At 64.6% G+C, this 24,642-nt stretch overlaps 3 protein-coding genes across 3 annotated transcripts in view; 2 read left to right on the forward strand and 1 right to left on the reverse strand.

The window, feature by feature from the left end:
• The first annotated feature begins 4,456 nt into the window (after positions 1–4,456).
• Positions 4,457–9,065, forward strand: LOC131478446 (4-galactosyl-N-acetylglucosaminide 3-alpha-L-fucosyltransferase FUT5-like). Its single transcript, XM_058657814.1, has 2 exons — positions 4,457–4,637; positions 7,663–9,065. The coding sequence occupies exon 2, from the start codon at positions 7,821–7,823 to the stop codon at positions 8,907–8,909; it is 1,089 nt and encodes a 362-aa protein (XP_058513797.1). The 5' UTR covers positions 4,457–4,637; positions 7,663–7,820; the 3' UTR covers positions 8,910–9,065.
• A 1,521-nt stretch (positions 9,066–10,586) lies between these two features.
• NRTN (neurturin) lies at positions 10,587–19,747 on the reverse strand. Its single transcript, XM_058657817.1, has 3 exons — positions 19,577–19,747; positions 13,012–13,169; positions 10,587–11,200 (listed from the first exon to the last, which is right to left on the reverse strand). The coding sequence occupies exons 2-3, from the start codon at positions 13,160–13,162 to the stop codon at positions 10,791–10,793; spliced, it is 561 nt and encodes a 186-aa protein (XP_058513800.1). The 5' UTR covers positions 13,163–13,169; positions 19,577–19,747; the 3' UTR covers positions 10,587–10,790.
• Positions 19,748–20,244: 497 nt separating this feature from the next.
• The window catches only part of SAFB2 (scaffold attachment factor B2), a 95,960-nt gene continuing 91,562 nt past the window's right edge, over positions 20,245–24,642 (forward strand). Inside the window, exon 1 of the mRNA XM_058657799.1 lies at positions 20,245–20,255. The gene's annotated coding sequence lies outside the window, so the exon portion shown is untranslated. The remainder of the gene's footprint in view (positions 20,256–24,642) is intronic.

The raw sequence follows: 24,642 nt of genomic DNA on the forward strand, positions 1-24,642 counted from the left end.
CATTTGAAGAGTGAACCAGGGGATGGAAGATTTTGAATCAAAATGAATTTTTTTAAATTTTATTTATTTTTATGGGAAAGTCAAATTTACAGAGAGGAGAGACACAGAGAAAGATCTTTCACCCATTGGTTCACTCCTCAAATAGCCACAACAACCAGAGCTGAGCTGAACCACAGCCAGGAGCCAGGAGCCTCTTCAGGGTCTCCCATGCGGATGCAGGTCCCAAGGCTTTGGACCATCCTCCACTGCTTTCCCAGGCCACAGGCAGGGAGCTGGGTGGGAAGTGGGGCAGTCAGGACACAAACTGACGCCCATATGGGATCCTGGGCGCAGACAAGGCGAGGACTTTAGGCAACCACGCCGGGCCCCGAAACTTTTTTTTCTTTTCGATAAATGGAAAAATGTAATTACAGATTTGTTTTGGCCCCCACAACATTGCAACTCAGGCCCAGTTCATGGCAGGCCTTTTCCGCAAGCTTGCTAAGCTCCCCGCCTTCCCACGGCTGCCTGAATGTCTCCCCGGACACCGGCCCTGGTCCCAGGCAGCCCTGCTGGCTGTGTCACAATGAGCCCACCCTCCTCACCTGTGAGCCAGGGTGACCTGGTGGTGGCCGGCGGCTGTCAGGGCCTTCGTGCAAGAAGGGTGGCCCGGGCTGTAGTGAGAGCTTCCCAAAGGGAGGCCCAGGGGGAGGGGCTGAGCGGGAAACACGGGCTAATTTTAGCCCTGATGACACCCCCTGGCCGCCTGCCTTGTCCAAACATCCCAGCCAAGCGTGAGGTTCAAAGCCACCACTCCCCCCCCCCCCCCCGGCGGCCATCGCTGACATCCAAGGAGCCCGTTTAGCCCTCCTCCGCGGCCAGAGCATTCCACGCCTGCCTGCGCCTGCCACCGGCCCAGCCAGTGCTCCAAACGTGTGGCCCCCGGGGCCAGCAGCACCACCCCACCTGCCAGCACAGGGGGCAGCGGGGGGCCACCCCCACCTCAAAGCGCTGGGCCTCTGCTTGCCCTGGTCTTTAAGCTCCCGTGGGGGACCCTGGCTCTGGCCGCTGCACCTCCTCTGCCGTCGCCATCCTGGGGGCTCCCAACTATGTGGGATGACCCCTCCACACACACACCCAATAAGGCAGGAAACCAACGGGAGGACTTCCCAGCAGGCCTAATACTGTCCGCTGCTCGCCTGTCCCGGCCCTGTCACTCAGCCAGAGGCACTTAGAACTCAGCAGGGAATGAAAGCCCACCCCACCGCTCCGGCCCCTTCAGGAGCTGATCTGGGAGAGGGCAGGTGTGGAGGAAGGAGGAGGGACAGGCTGAAATGGTCAGCTGGGAGACCGAGTCAAATGGTGGGGTTGGGACAGGGAGGGAAGGGCGGGGGGAACAGCACAGGCAAAGGGCCTGGGGCGCCTGGGCGGGACGCAACCGAAACGCAGGCGGGCGTCTGGCCCCCTTGGTCCAAGGTCACAAAGCCCCCTGGCACAGCCACCACCGTCACCCTCCTGGGGCTGCAGCTGGGCTGCTGGGAGTTGAGTGGCTGCAGGTGGACAGTGAGGGCTTCCAGAATGTTCTGAGAGGACAGGCGGGGAGGGGAAATTGCCACTTTGCGGAGACTGCTGATGGCAGTAACTGTGGCTACAGGCCGCCCGTGCGCCTCCGCTGCCGGTTGGGTGATGGCTGGGGGAGCGGAGGGGGGAGGGCAGGTGCCCTGGGGGGGCAGGTCACGCGCATCCCCAAAACCCAGCCAAGCCCATCTGTGGTTTCCTTCCCTGTCCCAACACATCTCCCAATTGGGCTCTCTTGCAAAATCCCTCCATCGGCACCCAGGACTCTGGAGACCGCCACCCGCACGCGCCCCAGAGCCCATCCCAGACCCAGAGAAAGGCCCTTTGTTCCCAGCCCCACGCATTCCCTACAATCCTTCTTAGCACACCACATGGATTGGTGGTTGTTTTTTTTTCCCCCATTCACACCACTGTTGTTTCCAGAAATCGGAAAATGAAGCGTGGCCAGCCCCCGCCTCTTTACACACCAAGGGGCTGAAATTTAAGCCTCAGGAACCCGACCTCGGACTGAGGAGCCGGTTTTGGGGGGGTGCGGGCAGACCCTGACATGCCAGAGGGCCCCAGGTGAGGAAAGGCCAGGGAGGGTTGTGGGGGGCGGGGTGTCGACCTGGGCCGCCCCCTCACCCTCTTCTCCCCTGGAGGAGCTGGGAGAAGCTGGCTTCTTCAGACATCCCAGGAGGGTAAACGGTAGCCCACCGTTCTGACCCAGATGGACCAAGACACACAGCAGGGCCTGGCCCTAAGAAGTGGTGTCACTCCTTCAAGGCCACACGGCTGCCACAGGGCAAAATGTATCCTACCAAACCATGGGGTCAGGAGTTCCGGGGTCCCAGGAGCTCGGGTGCCAGCGCAGCTCTGTCTCTTGCGGGCAATGCAAGTCAATTGGGACTTTAGAGGAGGACTTCCAGAACATTCTGGAACCTTCCAGGCTTGGGGAAAATTGTTACTGTCTGGAGCGCGGTGCGAGGGTTGGTGAACTTCAGGCCTTCTGCAAGTCCGAGCTGCCTTACCTGAGCAGTGAACGCCTAGGGACGCCTGGGGGGATGGAGGTGCCCTCCAGCAGGTGAAGGAGTGGGGGGGCCCACGGTGCCTGTGCCAGGCCCACCGGTGACCCCAGGCCTGAGCCTGCCTCCCTGGGCCCATCGCTCACCTGCCACCCACACCCCACACCTGGGCCCCTCTCCCCACCGCCTGGTAGTGGTGAGAGGATGGGGCGGGAGGGGCTGGGAGGCCAGGCCGGGCTTGCCTGCAGGCTCGGGCAGGGCCCAGTCACAGTGCCCACCGGGAGCAGGACTGGGCCCGGTCATGGTGTCCTCTGGTGGCCCTGGAGCCTTCATGACCACCTGAGCAACGTTACCCACAGAGGACTGCCCTGCCGCCTCCCCCAGAGCCTGGAGGACTGCCAGTCCACGGCTGGGGGCCCACCCTGTTCCAGGAACCCTCTCCTGTCCCCTCCCCCAGAGGCTCCCCCAGAGGTGGCTGGGGGTGTGTGATGTCACACGGTAAAGTCAGGCGATCACCTAGCCCCCTTGGCCACTTGCCAGCACAAGGGGTGGACACCACCGGGAAACAGAAACACCCAGACCAATTACAGCACTTAAGGTCTGAGGGTATAAAACTTAATGATGGGAGGTGCAGGACCAAGGGGAACCTGGAGAAGGAAGAGGCGACGACTGACTGTACAAGCCGTCTGAGCACTTCCCCTGGTGTCTCAAGGTCCCAGCCTGTCCTGAGTGGGGCTCTCACCTCAGGACCCTGAGTGAGGACACACCTGGGATTGGGGTTCAGCCCAGGAGCAGGGCCTGGGGGCGGGCGCAGACCACGGCTCGGCTCAGCTACCTCAGCTCAGCCCAGGATCACCTTCCCTGTCCCCAGGAAACTCATGGTACTGAGCCTGGATCTCCATGGACCTGCAGTCCCTGGCAGCCCCCAGGCCTGGCCCACAGGCCACCTGGATGGAACAGCCCTGATGTTGCCAGTGTCGGGGACCCCTGGGGGCCACACCGCTCCCTCAGCCCTCCAGCGAGGCCCAATAAGGAGGAGCCAGGGCTGCAGGGCCCAGCGTTGTGCCTGTCAGCAGTAGCGGGAGACCCAGATGTGCCCCTCAGGGCCCACCCCGCGTCGCTGCCATCAAAGACTCATGACCAAGGACATCCCAGCGTGGGAATGAGTGACACGTGGACACGCTCTGGCCCCTCCACTGACGCCCACCAGGCACCTCCGGGCACCCAGGCCATCAGCCAGCTGCAGGAGGCACCAAGGGCTCTCCCAGGCGCAGCTTTTGGGACAGAAAGTGGATGGTCCCGCTCCGTGCCCACAGAGAGATCAGCAGAGGCCAGAGCCATCTTCTCACTGAACCCGTCTTCCAGAACATTCCTCTCAGCCCTTCCAAGAATGGGAGAGCGGGCAGGGGTAGGGACTGGCTGTGAGTCACACCAAAGAGCTTGATGAACAGGCAGAGCCGAGCCTCGGCCACCGCCCTGGGGCAGGGACCTCCTTAGTGACAGGAGCCACTTCACTGGCTCTCCATGGCTGAGCTCGGAGCAGCAGCACTGCTAACCCGTGAAAGTGACCTAGCACCAACCACCAGGGAGCAGCCGCCTCGTTCAGGAGTCCCAGGTGAGCGCTAGCCCCCACGGATGCCCAGCCAAAGACCGTACTCCCCGGCTCGGGTGGGCTTTCTGCGCACTCAACCCCTGTTTGTTGATTGACTGAATGAGGGATCCAGGGATGAGGAGCATGAATGGATCCTGCTCGCCAGCCCCCAGATCCAGCACTCCCTTCTCGGTAGTGACGTGTTGTCCGTCACCGGGGGTGTGCCCAAGGCTGCACGGCCTCACCCCTGCTGGCTCCAGTTTCCCGCAAGGTGGCCCGAGTATTCCCAGTCAAGACAGCCCGGGTCAGCTGGTTGAGAGGCAGGTGTAGAGTACCGGATAGAAGCCAGCCTTGGCTATTCATCCACTTCCTTCTTCCTCCTCCTTTGTCAACTGGCCTTGCCATCAACCGCTGTGGAAAATCCACCTGCTGCTGGGTCCACAGATTCTCCGTGGGACAGTCCGGCCGCCCGCCAGCGCCAGCAGGTAAGGCTTCCGCGGCACAGGTGTCACATCTTTTCTCAGCTTTTCTCTCCATCCCCGTCCCGATGGCCAGCCCAGAGCCGTCGGGGCTCAGGCAGCCAGGGCAGGCGGCTCCGCAGGTGCCAGTGGGTCCCAGGTGGGATAGGGAATGGAAGGGATAGGGAATGGAAGGTTCTGGTGGCTGTGCCTCAAGCCCCCGGGGCCGGATGAAACCCCCATTCCCTCTGCCCCCCACGGTTGCTTCTCCAAGAGCTTCCGATGGGGGAGGGTGTTTCATTGCATCTGTGCCCTGAAGGCTGTCGGAGCAATGGTATTTTTGCCGGCTGGTTTTTGCTGAGACCAAAAAAAGAAAAAGCTGTGGGGTTTACCTTGACCACACTCTCCTATCCCCTCCACACTTTGCCCCATGATAAGTTTCAGCAATAAGGCCTCATTATATCCTGGAAGGCACAACGATCAGCCTGGACTCACCTGAACCCTACCATATGGCCATTAATAATATTTGGAGACCTTGGCCCCAGGCAACCAACCAGGGAGCCAAACGGGGCAAGAAGAGAGTGGGCACTGCCCCCTCGGGACCGCCTCCCTGCTCGCCCAACGTGGGGCTCCCTGGGGAAGTTGCGCTGTGGACATCTGGCTGGGCACGTCACTGTCCCATCCCAGAAAGTCACCCAGCAGGTGCAGCAAGCGGCAGACCAGCCCCGAGTCGGCTGCTCAAGGAATGCCAGGCCCACCGTCCCAGGGCGCCCAGCTTCCGCCCGCCATGGCTGCCAGAGCTTCACATGCCATTCTTGAAGGGCAAGGAGGACTCCAACCCTCGGTGACAATAGTTGTTTTTTTTTAAGTTTATTTTATTTTTATTGGAAAGGCAGACATGCAGAGAGGAGGAGAGACAGAGAGGATCTTCTGTCCATTGATTCACTTCCCAAGTGGCCACAACAGCCGGAGCTGAGCCGATTCAAAGCTTGGAGCCTCTTCCGGGTCTCCCACGCGGGTGCAGAGTCCCAAGGCTTTGGGCCGTCTTCCACTGCTTTCCCAGGCCACAAGCAGGGAGCTGATGGGAATCAGGGCTGCCAGGATTAGAACCGGTGCTCATATGTGATCCCAGGCATGCAAGGTGAGGACTTTAGCTGCTAGGCTACTGCGCTGGGCCTGGAGCTGGGGCATCAGGGAGCTGGATGGGAAGCAGAGCAGCTGGGATTCAAACCCACGTACTACGTTACAGGATTTCGGCCTTGCAAACGGTGGTTTAACCCACTGCATCCCAACGCCAGACTAGGTTTAGGTTTTGAAGGAAATACATACTGGGTTGTTTTTTTTTTTTCAATCACTTAGGGAATTTTTTTATGGGATGGTCTAGCATGGAGATGTTGTTTAAAACCCCCACATCCCGCGTCCAAAATGCCGAGTTCCCCGTTCCCGGGAAGGTGACGTGAGGCTCCTGGCTCCTGGCATGCATGGGGGGAGACAGCCAGCAAAGGCAAGCCATCTAAGGCTCTCCCACTCTTCCTATACACAAACCCCGTCGCCTACAGCCTGGAAAAAATCAATACAAAAGACAATGGCTCGTTTAATCTCATTGGAATATTTTATTTCTATCTTGGATGTCCAGAGGGGTTAGTTCAGTGTGCAGTCAGCAGCGAAAAGCTCCCGCGCGACTCGGGCTGGGCAAGCTGGGGGGAAGGCGCCAGTGTGCGGCTGCGGGTTCCCACCAAAACAATGGAGTCGTGTCTAATGGAAAGGAGGAACCCATTGTTTTCCATTTTTAAAACTATGTACTTACTTATTTTATAGGAGACAGAGGGCGGTCAGAGGGAGGTACCTCCTGCCCTCTGCGCAGTCTCCAGATGCCCCCGGGGGACATGAACTCAATCCAAGCCTGGCACACGGGTGTAGACGCCAAAGACCCAGCCCCTGCCTCCCAGGGTGCACACGTGCAGGGAGCTGGAATCGGATGTGGTGTAGACGCAGCGGGCATAATCCTTTGGCCCAACACCTGCCCTAGACCTAGTGAGAGAAGGTGTCATCACAGTTCAGTCACCGTAAACTTGGCCCGTGTTTCAGGACATGTGTTTGGTAAGGGCTCAGAAGCCCGCGGGCGCTGCTGGCAGACAAACACACTGAACTGGGGACAAGTGTTTGGTGGTGACAACAGGGGAACGCAGGGCTTGAGTGAGAGCCCCGGCCCCGCCTCCAACCCCAGCTCCCTGCTCCTGCGCACCCCGGGGGAGACGCTGGGGTCCCTGCTAGCTACGGGGTGGGGGGGAGATTGTTCCTGGGAACTGAGGAGTGAACTTACTAGCAGGTGGATTCTCTCACTAAGAGGGGCTGGGGTGGTTGGGGTCTGGGTCCGTCGCCTCAGTTTCCCCTTCTGGCAGGCTGGAGGAACACAGCCGGGCAGCCCTTGGCCAGGGAGCTGAGGCCAGCCGTGGGGTTAGCAGGAGCTGGACCAGAGGGACACTGGCCCGGCCAGGGCTCAGGGCACGCTGCCCCCTAGTGGCCGGGGTCTGCAGTGCCCCCCACCAGGTGCTATCTGAGAGAGACCCTCCTAGCTGCCCACCCCTACTGGCTGGTGTCTGCCATGCACCTCTGGGACATGCCCTAGCATCTTCTGGAAGCTTCTCTTTGTCCCATTCCCCAGGCGGCTCCAACCTTTCTCTGGCTTTGCACCGGGGATGGGGGGGTCCAATCTCCCTCCTGCCCATCCCACCTCTCCCCCAGCTTTCGTCCCCTGTGAGGGGGGAGGTGGCAGGGCATGTCTTGGTGCTGCCATGGGGCCAGGGGGAGCCAGTCCTCACTCATCAAGTCACTGAGTCCCAGCTGGCAGGCCTGGGCCTCCTGCGCTGGCCAGGCACTCACCCATATTCTCTCTCTCTTTCTCCCACCCACCTCCAGCATCTCTGGCCACGGCGCCCACTCCTACGCCGGGAGAACTCTTCTGTGACCTTCAAAGCCCCTCCTGGGCAGGCGTGTCCCTCACAGGCCATCTCTTGGCTCCCACCCGTCTTCCCGGGCCGGGCAGCTCTAGGGTCTCCCGGGTACAGAAGTCTTGTTGCCCAGGAGCCAGGAAGCCTTCAACCTCTGCCGTCCCTACTGCTGGACGGCCAGTCGCTTGGCCTTGGGACGAGGCATCCTGCAGGTGGCTTCCAGGCCCTCGTGTGTGTCCAGCTGGGGCCGCACTGACCCATGGAGCCGCTCGGCAGGCCCCAGCCACAGCGTCTCTGGTGCCGGCACCTCCCGGGGCTGCTGCTGCTGCAGCTGTGTCTAGCTGTGTGTTTGTTCTCCTACATGCGCGTGGTCCGTGAGAGCCCCAGCACGTTCACGGCACTGGATCCAGACACCATCTCCCCCAATGCCTCCAGCCGCCGGCCCCTGGTGGTCCTGCTATGGAGCTGGCCTTTCAACCGACCTGTGAAACTGGTCCGCTGCTCGGCCCTGCGGCCCAGTGCAGATGACTGCGAACTGACCGCTAACCGTAGTGTGTACCAGCGGGCGGATGCCGTCATTGTACATCACCGGGAGGTTAGCGCGCAGCCCCAAAGGCAGCTTCCGCCGTCCCCGCGGCCAGCCGGACAGCGCTGGGTCTGGTTCAGCCTCGAGTCCCCCAGCAACTGCAGGCACCTACAGGCCCTGGACGGCTACTTTAACTTGACCATGTCCTACCGCAGCGACTCGGACATCTTCACACCCTACGGCTGGCTCGAACCCTGGGCGGATGCCCCCACCGCTGCAGAGCAGGTCAACCTGTCAGCCAAGACGGAGCTGGTGGCCTGGGCGGTGTCCAACTGGCAGCCAAAGTCAGCCAGGGTGAAATACTACCAGGAACTTCGCGCCCACCTCCCCGTGCATGTGTTTGGCGCTGGCCACCAGTCACTGCCCCAGGCCTCCATGATGGAGACCCTGAGCCGCTACAAGTTCTATCTGGCCTTCGAGAACTCCCAGCATCCTGACTACATCACCGAGAAACTGTGGAAGAACGCACTGCTGGCCGGGGCCGTGCCCGTGGTGCTGGGCCCCAGCCGGAGCAGCTACGAACGCTTCCTGCCACCCGACGCCTTCATCCACGTTGATGACTTCGGCAGCCCCAAGGAGCTGGCCCAGCACCTGCAGGCCCTGGACCGGGACCCTGCCCGCTACCTGAGCTACTTCCGCTGGCGGGAGATGCTGAGGCCTGGCCTGGGGAGCTGGGCCCTGTACTTCTGCAAGGCCTGCTGGCACCTGCAGCAAGAAACCAGATACCAGGCGGTGCCCAGTATTGCCGCCTGGTTCACTTGAGGGGCCCTGGGGTTTGGGGACTTGGGAGCGGGCAGCCCCACAGCGGGCTAGGCGTGTGCAGGGGGTGGTCTGATTTGCCTGGGACTCTGCCCCTGGGTCCAGCCCGGCCAGCAGCCTCTGCTGGAAAATACTAGAAGGTCAACTGACTGCAATCCAGTTCTTAACCCCCCACGGTGCCTGGCACCCAGGGCTTGTCACAGATGAGTGGCAGTGAGGGATGGAGCAGGAGAGGCGGGGAAGCCCCCCCCCACACCTCACAAGTCAGTGTCCAGTGGCAATGAAGACCCCAGACCAACAGGATCAAGTCCATCGTGTCTGCAGCACTGTGGGTGTGGCCTATTCGGAAACCAGCAGTGTCTCCCCCACCTGTGTGTGTGTGTGTGTGTGTGCGCGCACACGGACGCGCATGCACTCAGGGGGTAGGGGGTCCCCAGGACACGCATGGCTGTGACGGCCAGGCCATGGCTGGTACCCCGCCCCACTCAGGACCCCTCTCGGGTGCAGCTGCAACCCTTTCATAGAACGCGGAGCAGTTGTATCTATGTCATGCAGTTGGTGGGCTGGCTGGTGCCCTGAGGTTGGGAGACCCTAGGGGGGACACGCAGGGGCAGCACAGGGGGCCACAAAGCCCAGCACCCCATTCCCAGCTGTGTGTCCCGGACTGGGCTGCTTCCCTGACCTAGAACGGGGCAACTGGGGCCCGCACACACAGCAGCACGTTGGGCCTCTGCAGCGCCTGCCGCGGGCGGGGGGCTGAGTCAGCTTCCTGGACTAGGAATACACACACACACACACACACAACCTCCCTTTAGGGGCGGCAGGGGCCCCAGCCAGGCATGGCCACGCCGACCACCCACTCACGGGCTGCAGCCTGGCACTGCTCCTGGAACCCCCACCCCACCCCACCCCACCCCGTGGAAGTCCTGCCTGTCAGCTGCCTTGCAATGTGTCCAGCTGCAGCCCAGGATGGGGAGTGGAGAGCCAGTGGGGCTGAAGCTGGGACAGTGGTCCCAGAGGGGAAGACCATGCCCTGCGGACACCATTTTGAGGAGTGGGACGGTGCACTGGACGTAAGGGGTGCAGCTCTCCTCCCATCCCCAGGCCCGGGCACCTGCCGCGCCCACCCCCACCCCAGCCCCACCCCCCCTGCAGCCTAGGGCCTGCCCAGCATCAAGGTGACACGGCGGGCAAATCTAAACATTGCACGGCAGAGCTTGCCCGGGGCCTCGTCATAAATCCCCTCCCTCGCAGGCCGCGGCCAAGGGCTTTTATGGACCCAGGCCCCCGGGGACTCCTCTCCGCACCCCCCTGGGCAGGCGCCGGCTCCGGAGCTGTCCCCGCCGGGGCCTGGGCGGGCGGGGGGAGGGGGTATTTTTAGCCTCGAAAAGGAGAACACACGGCTTGGTTTTCACCCTGGTGGTGGAGGCTGACCGCGTGCCCCCCAACACCCCCACCAGCGGCTCCGGGGTGGGGGGCCACGCAGGCAGGGGGACAGGACCCGGCCGACTGCCGCCCCTGCACCCCGTCCTTCTCCCGTGCGCCCCCACGAAGAGGGCCACGTCTGCTCCTCCCTCCCCGTCGACCCCGGGGACCCCGGGGACCCCGAGGACCCCGAGGGACGAGGGACGACACCCTGATGTGTCCCCATCCCACTCTGCGAGTGACTGACGCACGAAGCCCGCCTTCCCGCGCTTTTATTTCTCTCAAGGCAGTTCTCGCGAGAGTTCCGCCCAGGGCTGTGGGTGGGTAAGAAGAAGAGGGAGGAGTCGTCGGAGGAGGCCACGCACGCGCAGTCCGTCGTCGAAGGGTCGGGGCGGAAGCTGGTGCCGCCGCCGCCGCCGCCGCCGCCGTCGGGGGGCCCCCCCACCACGTGAGGTAGGGTCACACGCAGGCGCACTCGCGCGCCGACAGCTCGCGCACCGTGTGGTAGCGGCTGTGCACGTCCAGGAAGGACACTTCGTCCTCGTAGGCCGTCGGGCGGCAGCAGGGCTGCGCGCGCACCCGCTCGCGCCGCACGCGCCGCCGTTGGCGCAGGCGCCGCAGGCCCAGGTCGTAGACGCGCGTGGCGGCCTCGCAGGCGCCTGCGCAGTAGCGGAACAGCACCGTCTCGTCCGACGTATAGCCCAGGCCCAGCTCGCTCACGCGCACCTCGAGTTCGCGCAGGCCGCACGGCCGGGTACGCGCACGTGCGCGCCGCCGCCGAGGCCCTGTCCGACGGCGAGGACCCGGAGCTCGGCCCGCCCAGGGGGTCAGCTCCACGGCGTCCGGCGCGCCCTGCAGCAAGGCCCGGTCTGCGGGGGAAGAGAGAGTCAGTCAGAACGGTGAGGGGACTCAGCGGGGTAGCCAGGCCCGTCGGTGCGCCCCAGGCCCCTCTCCACGGCACCAGACCCGCCAGGCCCGTCAGTGCGCGCCCCAGGGCCCTCTCCATGGCACCATGCCTGTCGGTGCGCGCCCCAGGCCCCTCTCCATGGTAACAAGCTCACCAAGCCCATCGGTGCGCGCCCCAGGGCCCTCCATGTGTGCCCAGACCCCTCTCCATGGCACCAAGCTCACCATGCCTGTTGGTGCGTGCCCCAGGGCCCTCTCCATGGTAACAAGCTCACCATGCACATCGGTGTGCGCCCATGCCCCTCTCCATGACATCAAGCTCACCATGCCCACCATGCCCGTCAGTGTGTGCCCCAGGCCCCTCACAGTGGAACCAAGCTCACCATGCCCGTCGGTGCACGCCCCAGGCCCCTCACAGTGGAACCAAGCTCACCATGCCCGTCGGTGCACCCCCCAGGTCCCGCACAGTGGAACCAAGCTCACCATGCCTGTCAGTGTGCACCCCAGACCCCTAGCTTTGGAACCAACCCCATCAGAGTGCGCCCCAGGCCCCTCCCTGCAGAACCAAGCTCCTCCGTGTGTGCTCCAGGCCCCTCACTGTGGAACCAAGCCCGCCATGCCCGTCGGTGCGCACCCCAGGCCCCTCACCATGGAACCAAGTCACTCTGTGTGCACCCCAGGACCCTCTCTGTGACAACCAAGCTCACCAAGGCCATCAGTGCGCACCCCAAGTGGGTGGGCTCACAAGCCAGACACCCCCAGGCTGAGGGGGGACCTGGCTGTGCTTCCACACACACACCCCGAGTTCTCAGTGTCTCCCACGCAGCCCCCCACTGTTCCCCATCCTAACTGACAGAGTGGACCATGGGGTGTCGGGATTGTCTCTTGTTGGCATGAAGGGTGACATGCAGGGTGGGGGGCCCAGGGAACACTGGGGGGGACCCTGGCCATCCCTCAGATGTAATTTTTCTCAGTGTAGCTCCTATGCCATCGAGGACTGCCCCCCCCGCCTCTCCTCTGGCCAGCCCACCCACCTTGGGATGCCCCCCACCCAACAATGGCCTGCCTTCCCACTCCCAGCCCAGGCACAGCTGGCTGGCTGGGGTGGTGAGGTCACATGGAGGTGTCCCTCCAGGCCACACACACACACACACACACACACACACACACGCACACTCCTCTCCTGGCAGGTCTGCCCCTGCCTCCTGGGGCCCCCCTCCTCCACACTGTCATAGGAAGTGCTTGGGGTGGGGGGTAAGGGGAAGGAAGTGGAGCTGGCGCCCGGGGGCACCCTTGTCCACTGTGAGGACAAGAAAAGGGAATTGTGTGTGAGCCGGCGGGGCAGGCCTGGACGTGCGTGGGCATCCCACGTGTGCGCGTGCGGTTTCACCCCCCTCCCTGCCTCATCCTGCAAGACCTCTACCAGGCTGGATGGGTAGCTGGGCCAAGGCTGCACCTCCTTAGGGAGGGGGCATTTCCACAAACTGGCCTCTCTCCCCCTCAGTCTCTCATGGGCCCCCGGGGGGCCTTTCCGTCCACCACCTCCGCTGTGCTGTGGGGGCCGCCCGGGCCCGGTGCCCAGTGCCTAATCTCCCTCCATGCGGCCCCTTGGGGACTGCAGCCTAATTCCTTGTGACAGCCGTGCCTGGGGGAGACCCCAGTTCCCACAGCCACCCCCTACCTCAACCCCCAAGGCTGTACCTTCTCTCCACCCCCATTCCGTTCCAAAAAACGCCCTGCGAAGGGACAGGGGAGGGAGGGGCGTAGAGCTTACACTGAGCCAGGCGGGCAATCCGGGCGTCCAGGTTGCGAGGCGGGCGGCGCAGCGGGGCCAGCGCAGGCGTGAGGCCGTCCCGGCACATCCAGATCGTTAGCATTGAGCTGCAGAACACCCAGGCCACGGCTGCCGCCTTCCAGCGCTGCATGCTGGGCCTGTGGGCACGGCAGGGCATCAGCGTGTGCCCACCCACCCTCCCCTCCATCACCCCAGCCCTGGCCCGCTGCTGGGAGCTCAAGAGGCACGTGGGGGAAATGGGTACCCCCTGGTGTGTCAGGGCCAAGGCAGCCGCCTCACCTGGGGGGCCCAGAGGAACCAAGGACACGGGGTACTGCCCGTGCTAAAGCAGCAGGCTGGGGCAGGACGGCGGCAGGGAAGGCTGCTGCCCAGGGGCCAGAGGGAAGAGGGACAGCAGCGGCTGGGGCCATTCCCAGCAGGTGGCACTGTGGGACCAGGGCCGGTCGGGAAGCCCCGGGGCTGCACCCACGGGTGTCCCTGAGTGACTTCCCGCCCGTCTGGGCTCACGTCCTCAGATACACTGATGCCCTGCCCACCTCCCACATCCCCAGGCCAACGGCGGTTCCCACCGCACCCGCTCCCCACCCCAGGCCATGAGGATCTCTGGGGCCACGGGCGCATGGCGCACACAGTGGGTGTTCACCCCAGCCGAGCCGGGCGGGGGGGGGGGGACACCCGCCGCCCCAGCCCGTTTACATTCCCCGCCTGGCCGCCTGGTGTGGTGTCGGCCCTCGGAGCCTGGCGGCCGGCCCGGTGTAAACATTTACACGCGGAGCTGGGAAGCCTGGGCGCGCGCGCTGTGCCGCCGGGGCTGGGCCCTGCGGGGTCGCCGGGTACCCCCATGCGCGCACCTCCCGGCGCGCGGAGCGAGCGCTCAGCTTGCAATGCAGCCGCAGCCAAACGGGTGCGTCCTCCTTTGCACACCAGCTGTCTGCGGGTGCCGGGAGCTGGAGCTGCCTGTCTCCCCACGCATGGCCCGCGGACTGCAGAAACAACACCCCAGGCAGCCACAGGAGGCATTTATTAAACGCCTCTGGTTACCAGGCCAGTCCCAGCCCGCAAGCCGGACACTTGTTTGGACAAAGTTAGGGGAGACTGAAAACATGAACAAGGACTTGCTCAGGGGCCCCGAAGCCACAGGAGACCCTGGGAAGGGGGAGCTAGAATTCTTTTAAATATTTTTTTTCTATTCGGTTTATTTATCTGCAAGGTGGGGAGCTCTCCCACCTGTGGCCTGCAGCTCCATCCAGGCCTGCCATGAGTGACTGGGCCTGGAACCCCGGACACTCCAACGTGGGGTGCAGGGGTCTTCTGGTCGCTGTGCTAAAAAACAGGCACTCCCTACCCCACCCCTGCACCGACGGCCCTTAGTGCTGTGGGCGTCCACCGGGAGGAGGGGGTACGCAGGAGCAAAGTCCCAGCCAGCCCAGGGGCACAGGGGCATCTGGTGAGAACCAAGCCAGTTCACCAGGGCCTAGGAGGTTTGCAGTGCATGCGTGCACAGTGAAGGCAAAAACGGCGTTGGGGGTGGGGCGGACCGGGCTGGGATGTGTAAAGGCCCTGGAGCAGGACAGTGTCCACAGCATTTGATGGCAGAGCAGCAGGGAGACCCCTGGGGCTGGAGCAGGGAGGGATGGGAGGAGGGTTGGTGGGCAGGAGCTTCAGGGCCTGTGCAGTCAGCTTTGCCCCGCCCCCCGCAACCGGAGTCATTTGCAACCCCCCACTTCGCACACCCAGCTCCGAAGGAACCCAGGCAAGCTCACAGGGGTCCCCAGGAGCAGGACACACCCACAGCCCCATCTTATGGATGGAAAGACTGAGGCCCGGAACCAGGAGCCAGACCTCCCTAGTTCAGCACCTGACTTGTGGAGGGGGCGTGCCTCGGTTTCCCCGTGAAGACAGAGGTAGCCGCAGGTTCCGGCTGGCCATCTCTGCAGGGGGCTGAGTGTGTGACAGAGTCCCCAGTGGCCTTTGACACTGCAGGAGGACCCCCCTCCCCAGCTCCAGTGGGGGTGGCAGGAAAGCAGGGGAGGGGGGTGTGGGCCCCCTCTCGGCAGGTGCCATTGATAAGGCAGCGCTAACAATGAGCTTTCTGTATGGGGGCCACCCGACTGGTTTGTCTCTGCACAAACCGCCTGACCGGGACCAACCGGGAGGGGCGACGTGGGGGTGGCGGAGGGCCCGGGCACCCGAACTGTACGGTCACGTGTGCAGGGGGCACGCCCCCAGGCACTCTCATGCCATCTGATTCACGACTCGGGCACTGCCACACACGTGTCCACCCAACAAGAGCCCCCCTCACGCCCCTGGCCCGCCGCCATGCCCACAGACCAGGGCATTTGCAGGCAGAAGGAAGGCACAGCCTGCGGACGCTCAGCCTGGCGGGGGCAGCTCAGGGACACCCCTAGCCCCCCGCCTGCCACCTGCTTCTTCCAGCCACAGGCACACACACAGGTGCACGGCTGCCCCAGCCCCGCAGGTGGGGCCGCTGGCGGCAGGAAGCTGCATAGGCCCAGCCTGCCCAGGGTAACAAAGAGGACGCTGCCTGGCCCAGGACCGCTCCCGCTGACGGCGCGGGTGCCACCCACACTTCTCGGACACAGAGAGCCTGGTTCTGTCTTCCAGGAATTAAGACAACTCCTACACATGCTGCGACGCCCCATCTCTCAAGCCCCTCCACGAGGGAGCCCTCCAGGGACAGCAGGGGCTCAGCTAGTGGGCGGGGGGGGGGTCCTCCTCTTCACCCCTGCAACTCAGGGTTCCATCGCTGTGGGGCAGCAGGGGTGGCCTAGGTGTGAGGGGTATTGTCAGTGGAGACCTGGGGGCGGGGAGGGGCTGCACCTCTCTCTGTCGGCCTATTTCTCAGTGTGTGCAAGTGAAACAGCAGAGGGCACCCTCTCTTCCCTCGGGTTCTGGGTTCCCCACGTTGCCTCGGTGGGAAGGGGTTGGCTCCCACCAATGGGGAAACTGAGGCCCCACAAGGGGTGGGAGTTGTCCCCACCGGAGGTCAGACTCAGTGTCCCCGTGAATCAAGCAGCCAAGTGCACAGCCCACAGGAAGGCCACACTCCCTTCCCCCCACCCCACCAGGGCCCTGGGGCCAGCCCCGCCCATGGAGGGGTGGGGTAGGGCGGCTTGGGCGCCGCGACACACATCTGGGGCAAACCAGGAACATGTGGCAGCCACAGCTGTTCCCAGGCTGGGGCTGGGGGCCGGCCTGGGGGTCGCTCTGTGCGGGCCAGGGCTGTGGAACAAAGCTCAGTACTGCCCGCCCGCTAGACCTGTTGTTGGCTGGGGAGGAGGGACAGCTGGGACAGCGCTGCTCGCCAAGGGGAGCACGGCTGGGAGGCCCACGGTACCTGTGTCGCACAGTCCCAGCAGGCACCCGGGCCAAGCCACCCCCGTGTCGTGTGGAGGACATTCAGGGGCTGGGGTAGACACGCAGGCGAAAAGGAAAAGCTCCCGGCCACCCCCAAAGATCCACTGTCAATACCACCCTCTTCCACATTCGGGTCTGTTTAAAAATGATTTGGCTTAATTATTTAAAAGGCGGCCCGGCCGCTGGCTCCCTCCCCAAACACCTGCTTCAGCCAGGGCCCGGCCAGGCGAACTCCAGGAGCCCGGAGCTCCATCGGCTCTCCCAGGCACTCGAGCCATCGCCTGCTACTCCCCAGGGTACACATTAGCGGGTTAGCTATAGTGGAGGCATGGAGGAGCCGGGATTCGAACTGGGTACTCCACCTCATGTGCCACTCCCTTAGTCACGTTCCTTCCAGCCATCCCGGCTGTACTAGGTGCTTTCCTGGTATCGTCCCCTCCCAGTGTCCCTGTGGAAGGTGCCGCCCCATCACTTCTGTCTCCCATGCAAGAAAACAGGCTCAGAGACCTCGAGTGTGTTGCCGGAGGGCACACAGCAACCGGGGGCTGAGCTAGTGGGGCAGGGTTCTGACTCCACATCTACTCCCTGGGAGCCCCGGGAGGGAGAGAGAGACAGTGGGGTGACACCCAGCCAGAAACCCCATGTGCCGGTCGGGGTTCTGGGTTCTGTCCCCAGCACATACCTGCCGAGTACCCGGCTGTGTGCCGAGAGGGAGAGGGGGTCGGCAGGGAACTCAGGGGCCAGTGACCTCTTGGCGGTGGAGTGGGGAGAGGAGGCAGATATTAAGGGGACGAAACAAACAGGGCCATTCCACTGTTGGCAGTGCAAGCACCACAAAGCCGCGGTGATCAGCTGGCACGCCAGAGGGCTTCGCCGAGCAGGAGGAGCAGGAAGATGGCATGTGGCAGGTGAGATCTGGGAAATTTGGGGCAGGGGTGGGGCTAAGGCGCCTGGAGACCAGCAAGTCTGTGGAGCACACGTGTGCCGGCATGTGTGTGTTCGTATGTATAGGTACATGTGCGTGCCCCTGGGTGGCCGGGCTGCCGGAGTCTCGGACCCGCTGCCATGGTGGCTGTACTCATTGCACAAAATCCTCACCTCGGCCGCACCAGGCGAGTCTGGCTGACCGAGCTGGCCCCAGGGCTGGCCACGCAGGTGTCTGGGGCGGGGGGTGGGGTAGGGGGGAGATGACAGGATCAACCTAATGAGGCCTGGCACGGCTGAGCTGCTGGCACAGGGCCCGGATGGCAGGCGGCTCGAGAAAGACAAGCAGAGCTTCTCCGACGGCAGCCGGGAGGGCATGGCAGGAAGCCGGCCGGGAGGCGTGGGCTGGGGCCGCGCACACAGCCCAGAGTCCGGCCACCCTCGCGCCCCCCTACCGTGGCTCCCTGAGTCACCTCTGCTAGCCCCCTGGAGTCAGGTCCCCTGGCATGTTATGCAACGCAGGCCACGTGAGGCGTCCCCTGGGTGGGCCCCGGCCCTGCTGCGGCAGGCACCAGCTCTTGTCCAACCGCCCGCGTCTTTGCCACCCAGGGTCTGGCACACACGCACACAACTGGGTTCCAGAGGTCCTCGCTGGGCAGATCAAGACCTCCCCAACAACATCCCCTCCGGGGCCAGGACGCCCCCCTGGCCTGCACCTGCCGGGGTGCTGAGGGAAGGCCCTCAGGGACCCTCAGCAAGAACAGCCCAGCCACAGATGCGTTCAAGCTTCCAGCCCTGGCCTCCCAGGACACCCCATTCCTCATGTGCCCCAGCCCAGGCTCCCCCTGCCAGCCTTCTAGAACAGCCTGTCCCCGCTCACCAGGGGCCGTTGATGGTGGCAGCAACCCCCAGCTGTGCCATCTCCTGCAACTGGGAACCAGAAAACTCCTATTCATCCCTCCCAGCCCCAGTGCCTGGGGCCTCTCCTTCATGCTCCTCCCACCCCCAGGGCTCCTCTCCCTGGTACCTGTCCTCCTCCTGTTGCCACAAACCTTTGGGGGCACTGGGACTGTGCCCCATGTGGGGATCCCCAGATACCACAGCGGCAGGGGGACTGTTTGATTTTCTTTCCGCAACACCCCCACTACCAAGCAGCTCTTGGAGGTGGGGCTACTTGGGCCACCCGGAAGGAAGCTGGGAGAGGGGGTGTCGCAAGGATCCCCGCCCACCCGCCCTCATGCTCACTGGGGCAGCTCAGCCCCCTGAGGCATTGGCACACAAAGGGTGTCCGGCAAGTTTCTCGCAGGGAGCCAGTGGGACAGGCAGGGTCCTTCAGCCTTACAGGTGGCCCCCGCCTCACCCCCCAGAACAGGCTGCTGCGCCCCGGCACCCCAAGACGGGGGGGGGGGGGCGTGTTGCACCAATACTTCCCTGACCGCTGGGCACAAAGTCAGTCCCACCCCCAGTCAAGGTCGCCTTTGCTAAAAGGAAAAAAAAAAATTAAGCAAAGCAGGGGAGACGGGCACAGTGTGGCCCCCTCCCAGGCCAGTCTTGGCTCTTCGGGGATCCCTCCACCTCCCCAGAGGGGTTCACGCCCTCTTGTGGCTGAGCGGGCCGCCCCAGTAGCCGAGAGGGCCCGGCCCTTACCGGAGGACACGGTGTCCCCGGCGGCGGCGGCGCGCAGGGCAGGCGGCCGGAGCGCGCCGCTGACAGATGTTTACTTGGGAGAGCCGCTGGGCCGCGACGGCAGCCCCCGGCCGGGGTCCGCGGGGTCGGGGTCCGCCTCTGCCCCGCGCACACAGCAGACGCCGAGGCCCAACGGGGTGGGGTGGGGTGGGGGGGAGTCCCACTCTCGCCTTCCTTGGAGGCTGCGGGGACGGGGGTGGGGTGCCGGCGGGCCCCCCGCTTCCAGCCCGCCCGGGAAGCGCACGTGGGGGGTCCGGCGCGGCAGAGGCGCGCCCGTCCCGTCGGGCAGGGACACCCCGGGGCTGGCAGAGGCGCCCGGGATGGGCCTCCGCGCACCGTGGACCTGTCTCCGCACCCCCGCACCTCCCCTCCGCTGCGACCCCACCCGCCTTCGCCCGCCTGCTCCGGATCAGAAGCAGCAGCTGGAGCTACTGGTCCTCCGGGAGTCTGGCGCCTCCGCCTAGCCCCCCCGTTGGTTGGTCCGCGGGGCTGGTCGTGCGCTCTCGCCGGTCCCCTGCGCACCCCCAGCTCCCCCACCCCCCTGTCCCTGGCTTACCTGCTCCGGGCGCGGGGCTACCCGTTAGTGGCGGCCGCGCCGGCCCCAGCCCCTGCCCCTGCCGCCGCGACCGCCATCCGGGCCGCCAGGGCCCGCGGCGCCCGAGGGGAGCCCCGGCCGGAGGAGGCGGCCGCGGGGGGTGCGCGGCCCGGGCCGGCCCATGGGGGCACCCCCCCCTCCGCCCGGGTTCGCTCAGCCGCGGGCTGCGGCCATCCCGGGCCCGGCGTTGGGGGGGCTGGGGCTGGGGCTCGGGGTGCCCTGGACGGCCGGCGGCTCCGGGGACGCAGGGGCGCACGGACGGCACGCGGGCGGCCTGGGCGGGCGGACGGCGCGGGGCTCCCCGGGACGGCGGCGCGCGGGGCCGGGGAGATCGGAGCGGCTCTCCACGGCGCGCACTCTCCCGCCGCGGACGGCTCGGCCCGGCGCGGGGCCGGGGGCGGGGCTGGGGCGGCGCCGAGGGCGGAGCGCGGCTTACCCGGGCCCCGGCGCCGCCCCCGGCCCACGGTCCTGGCCGTGGGGCGCTGGAGGAGCGCAGGTGGCAGAGGCGGGGGAGTCACGGCACCGGCCCGCTCCCCAAAACGGCTATCTCTCTCGCTCCTGTCACCACCACTTCCACCACGGCCCCGGGGACCCCGACGGCGTCTTGTAGGAAAAGGCTGGGACCCCAGGTCGCCGCCGCCAGTAAGGTCCGATCCTGCTCCGCCGACACCCCCACCCCACTGAGGATCTGGAATTACTGCCAGACACCCCCTGTTCGCCTCCCCGGGGAACGAAGCGCCAAAGGCTACCCTCACCGTGAATGTCCTTGCGGGGAACCCTCAGGTCGATGCTTCCCAGGATGGCTTGTCTCTCACTTCGGGGACCCCCGACGACGACGCCGGCATCTCACCCATAAAGCCGAAACCCCAAGACATCCCACGTCTCCTTCTGGCTACCCTCGGGGCGCGCACTCAGACGCCAGCCTCTTCTGCCCCCACCCCATATCCTGTCCCACGTCTTCCGCAAACCTCCAGATCCCTCCCGCCACCCCCGGCCCTCTAGGAACCTGAAACCCAGAACTCCGCCCCCGCCATTTCGCGGTACCCTAAGATAACGGCGACTCCCTTTGTCCGCGGCGCCCCCATCACAAGTCGCTCGGCCCCCCAAATCTGGTCTAGGAGCCCTGCGGGGGACCTCTTTCCCCGCTCCAGGCTCCCACGTGCGCCCCCTTCTGTGTCCCAAGACCCACCGCGCCCTACGTTATCCGCGCCCCCCCAAACACACACACACACACACCTGCCCCAGCGTTCAACCCGCCCCCAACCCTTCCCTGCCGGACGGCTCCGCGTTCCCACGGCGCCCTCTGGCGACTCCAGCGGCCGCGGGACGGGAACTGGCCCCGTCCCTCCACCCTGCTCCGGCTCCCGGGAACCACCCAGCCGCTTGCGGCCCCACGCACGCAGGCTCCTGCTGGAGGGGCCGGGACTGCCGGAGTTCTTGGGGATCCCCCTTCACCCCGCCACCTGCGCAGCACACACATCTGATGAAGCCACCAGGGGAGGTGCGGGCCTGCCCGTCCTGCGGGGGCTGTGCAGTGTAATCGCCGCAGACAGGGTGTGCGCCACACGGTGCACCCCGCTCGCGGGGTGCGCGCGGGACCCCGGGATGCAGCAGGAATGGGGGACCCAGCTCAGGATGCGAGGGGACCTGTGCCCTGTGTGGGCAGGGAGTTGTTCCACTCCTCCCGCTGCCTCAGTTTACCTGCCTACCAGGGGGATGTCATGACGGGCTGGCCTCGACGGGCAGGGCCATCCCCACTGTTCACTTTCCAGTTGCCGCACACACCTGCCACCCTCGCATCAGCCCGGAGGGCCGGGTGTGCACACCTGGCAGCTGCTTATTAAGGGACTTTTCAGGGGCACCTCCTGCCCGCACACGCGCGCACACGCACATGCACACCGGGTGTGTACCTTGTAGCTGGGCACTCAGGGGCTTTGACCCCGTGTGCGTGCCACACACACACATGCACACCGGGTGTGTACCTTGTAGCTGGGCACTCAGGGGCTTTGCTGGGACATTTACCCCCTGCACACACACACACATCACCACCACACACACTAGTTGTGCACCTCATAGCTGGATGTTCAGGGACACCTGCAGCCTGCACACACGCGTGCGCACACACACACAGCAGGCATGCACCTCATAGCTGGAGGCTCGGGGCTTTGCTGGAACACCGGCCCCGTGTGCACACGCATGCACACATACACCAGGTAAATGCCTTGTAGCCAGACACTCAGGGGCTTTGGCCTCGTGTGCGCACACATACACCAGGTAAGCGCCTTGTAGCCACTCAGGGGCTTGACCCCATGTGCGTGCGGCGCTCACACACACACACACACACACACACACACACACTGCGCCTGCCTGGAGGCCCAGCCCAGCCGTCTGCCCACCCCCACCCCAGCTCACAGCAGTTAAGCTGTCGCCAGCTGCCTGTCAGTGGCCCTGCTCGCCCCACACCCCCTTCTCCCCCTCCCTGCCCTGAAGGGGAGCAGAGGGGTTGCAGACGCGTGGCGGGGAGTGGGGGAGGGTGGCGGCCGGCACACGCGCGCACACACACACGCACATGTGCCTACCATGTGGACGCTGGGAAACCGGTCGCCCTGGCAACGGGGACTTGACTGATTAGGTCAGGGCGGGGCTAGAAAGGGGCGGGACTAGAGGTAGAAGGGGGTGGGGAACGCAGGAGCCACGCCCTCCTGAGCCACATTTGGGGAGACCCCTACACGTTGGGGGGAGAGGGGAGATATGGAGACATTGTCCTACTCAACAGGGTCAGCCTCATTCTGTCGCCTGGTCACCCACAGCCCCGGTCACCAGCCCAGCGCTGTGGCAGGTGCACCGTGTCCTGACTCATGCCCTGTGCTGAGCGGGTGCACACACAGCCACACCCGTCCCTGCAGTGGGGGACCTGGGCGGGAACTCCAGGGGTGCCAGGCTGGGCTGCTGCGAGGGTCTGCTCGTGCTGCCAGGAACACGGCTACTTCCAGTGCGTTCCTTTTTGGTTTTCAAGACTTATTCTTATTGGAAAGGCAGATTCGCAGAGGAGAGACAGAGAGGAAGATCTTCCCTCTGCTGGTTCATTCCCCAAGTGGCTGCAAAGGCCAGAGCTGAGCCGATCCGAAGTCAGGAGCCAGGAGCCAGGAGCCTCCTCCGGGTCTCCCACACGGGTGCAGGGTCCCAAGGTTTTGGGCCGTCCTTGACTGCTTTCCCAGGCCACAGGCAGGGAGCTGGATGGGAAGCGGGGCTGCCGAGATTCAAACCGGTTCCGTATGGAATCCCAGCACATGCAAGGTGCGGATTCAGCCACTAAGCAATGGCGCCAGACCGTGAAATGCTGTTTTTTTTTTTTTTTAATTTTAATCATTGTGTGATTTTTTTCAAGATTTATTTATTTTTATTCTTGCAAAAAAGATATACAGAGAGGAGGAGAGACAGAGAGAAAAATCTTCCGTCCGATGATTCACTCCCTAAGTGACCGCAATGGCCGGAGCTGAGCTGATCTGATGCCAGGAGCCAGGAACTTTTTTCCGGGTCTCCCAGGCGCATGCAGGGTCCCAAGGCTTTGGGCTGTCCTCCACTGCTTTTCCAGGCCACAAGCAGGGAGCTGGATGGGAAGCAGGGCCTCCGGGATTAGAACCAGCGCCCATATGGGATCCCAGCCAGTGCATTCAAGGCGAGGACTTTAGCTGCTACGCCATCGTGCTGGGCCCAAAATGCTCTGTTTTTAAAGCATTTTAAAAATATCACCCCACACAGAAGTAGGGTACCAGCTGGGAAGGGTGCGGCAGGCAGCCCTGGGCTCAGTGGATTTGGCTGGTGGGTGCCCATGCATCCAGGAGAGGCCAGGCCCTGGCTCCCGCCTGAGCTCCTACTGCGTTCCCTGGGCATTACTTATGGGCGCCCAGGGCTTCCTCACCTGCCACCCCCTGCCAGCTGGCTCCCTGCTCGCCTGACATTGGGGAACCCTGGCCTAGGGGCCCAGAGAGGCCTGGGCTGGTCCCCAGGTCACACAGCAAGGAGGGGGCAGGCAGGGCTCTGGGACTGGACGGCTCCACAGTGCTCTGCCCTGTCCCCCAGGGCTGGACCCCTGCCCGTTCCCCCTCCCTCCCCCATGCTGCCCCTGGTTGGGGAGCACGCTGTCCGAACATTGTTAACCCAGGCGGAGGTTCCAGGACGCCGGGCGGCTGACATACCAAGCACTTGGCCCGTGCAAAAGTTTCCATTTTAGCGCCAGGGGTCGGCCCGGGTCCAGCGGGCCTGGGGCTGTACCCTGGGACCTCCCGGATGGGGTCCATGGTGTGGGAGGGGAGGTTGCAGTGGAGATGGCCGGATGCCCACAATGTCCCCCTGTCCCTGACCCGGCGGGGTGCTTTGCCTAAGTGGCTCCCTTGCAATGCTCTCTACAACTGGAGCCTGGGGGGCTCCCCGGCCTCGGAACACGAAACACCGTGGCCTGGATTCTCCCTCTCGCCCCACGCCAGGAGCAGGAGGAGGCTACCTTGGCTCAGCCCGAGGGTCCAGACCAGGACGCGGGGCCCCCAAGCAGCCGTGGGCGGCGGGAAGGAGGTCCAGGCGAGGATGGTAAAAACAGCTCCCCTGGCTCCCCCAGGGGGTCGTTGACAGCTACGGGTCACAGGTCAAGGGCAGGCAAGGTGGGAAAGCCATCAGACGCTGGCGGGGGCGGCCCAGGGGGCCGTGGGGGCACCCCCACAGGGTCACCATTTGGAGGGGCGCGCACGCACATGTCCACAGGCACGCCCACACAACCACCACACACACACACACACACACACACACACGCCACGCACATGCAGCCATGCATGGCCACGCAGGCAGGCACGCACGCTCCCGCCCTGTGTCCTTGGCCCCAGCCACCTTAATCTTAGTCCTGAAGCCGGGAGATAAGGGGCAGCTGCTGCCGCGCGCCCCAGATAAAGCAGCAACAGCCGCCGCCTGCCTGCTGCAAATCCCGGCCGGCAGCAGTGGGCACGCAGCCCGGGCTGCACCCGGCCGGACCCCAC

This window comes from Ochotona princeps, chromosome 33 (assembly GCF_030435755.1).
Source record: "Ochotona princeps isolate mOchPri1 chromosome 33, mOchPri1.hap1, whole genome shotgun sequence".
NCBI classification, from domain to species: Eukaryota; Metazoa; Chordata; class Mammalia; order Lagomorpha; family Ochotonidae; genus Ochotona; species Ochotona princeps.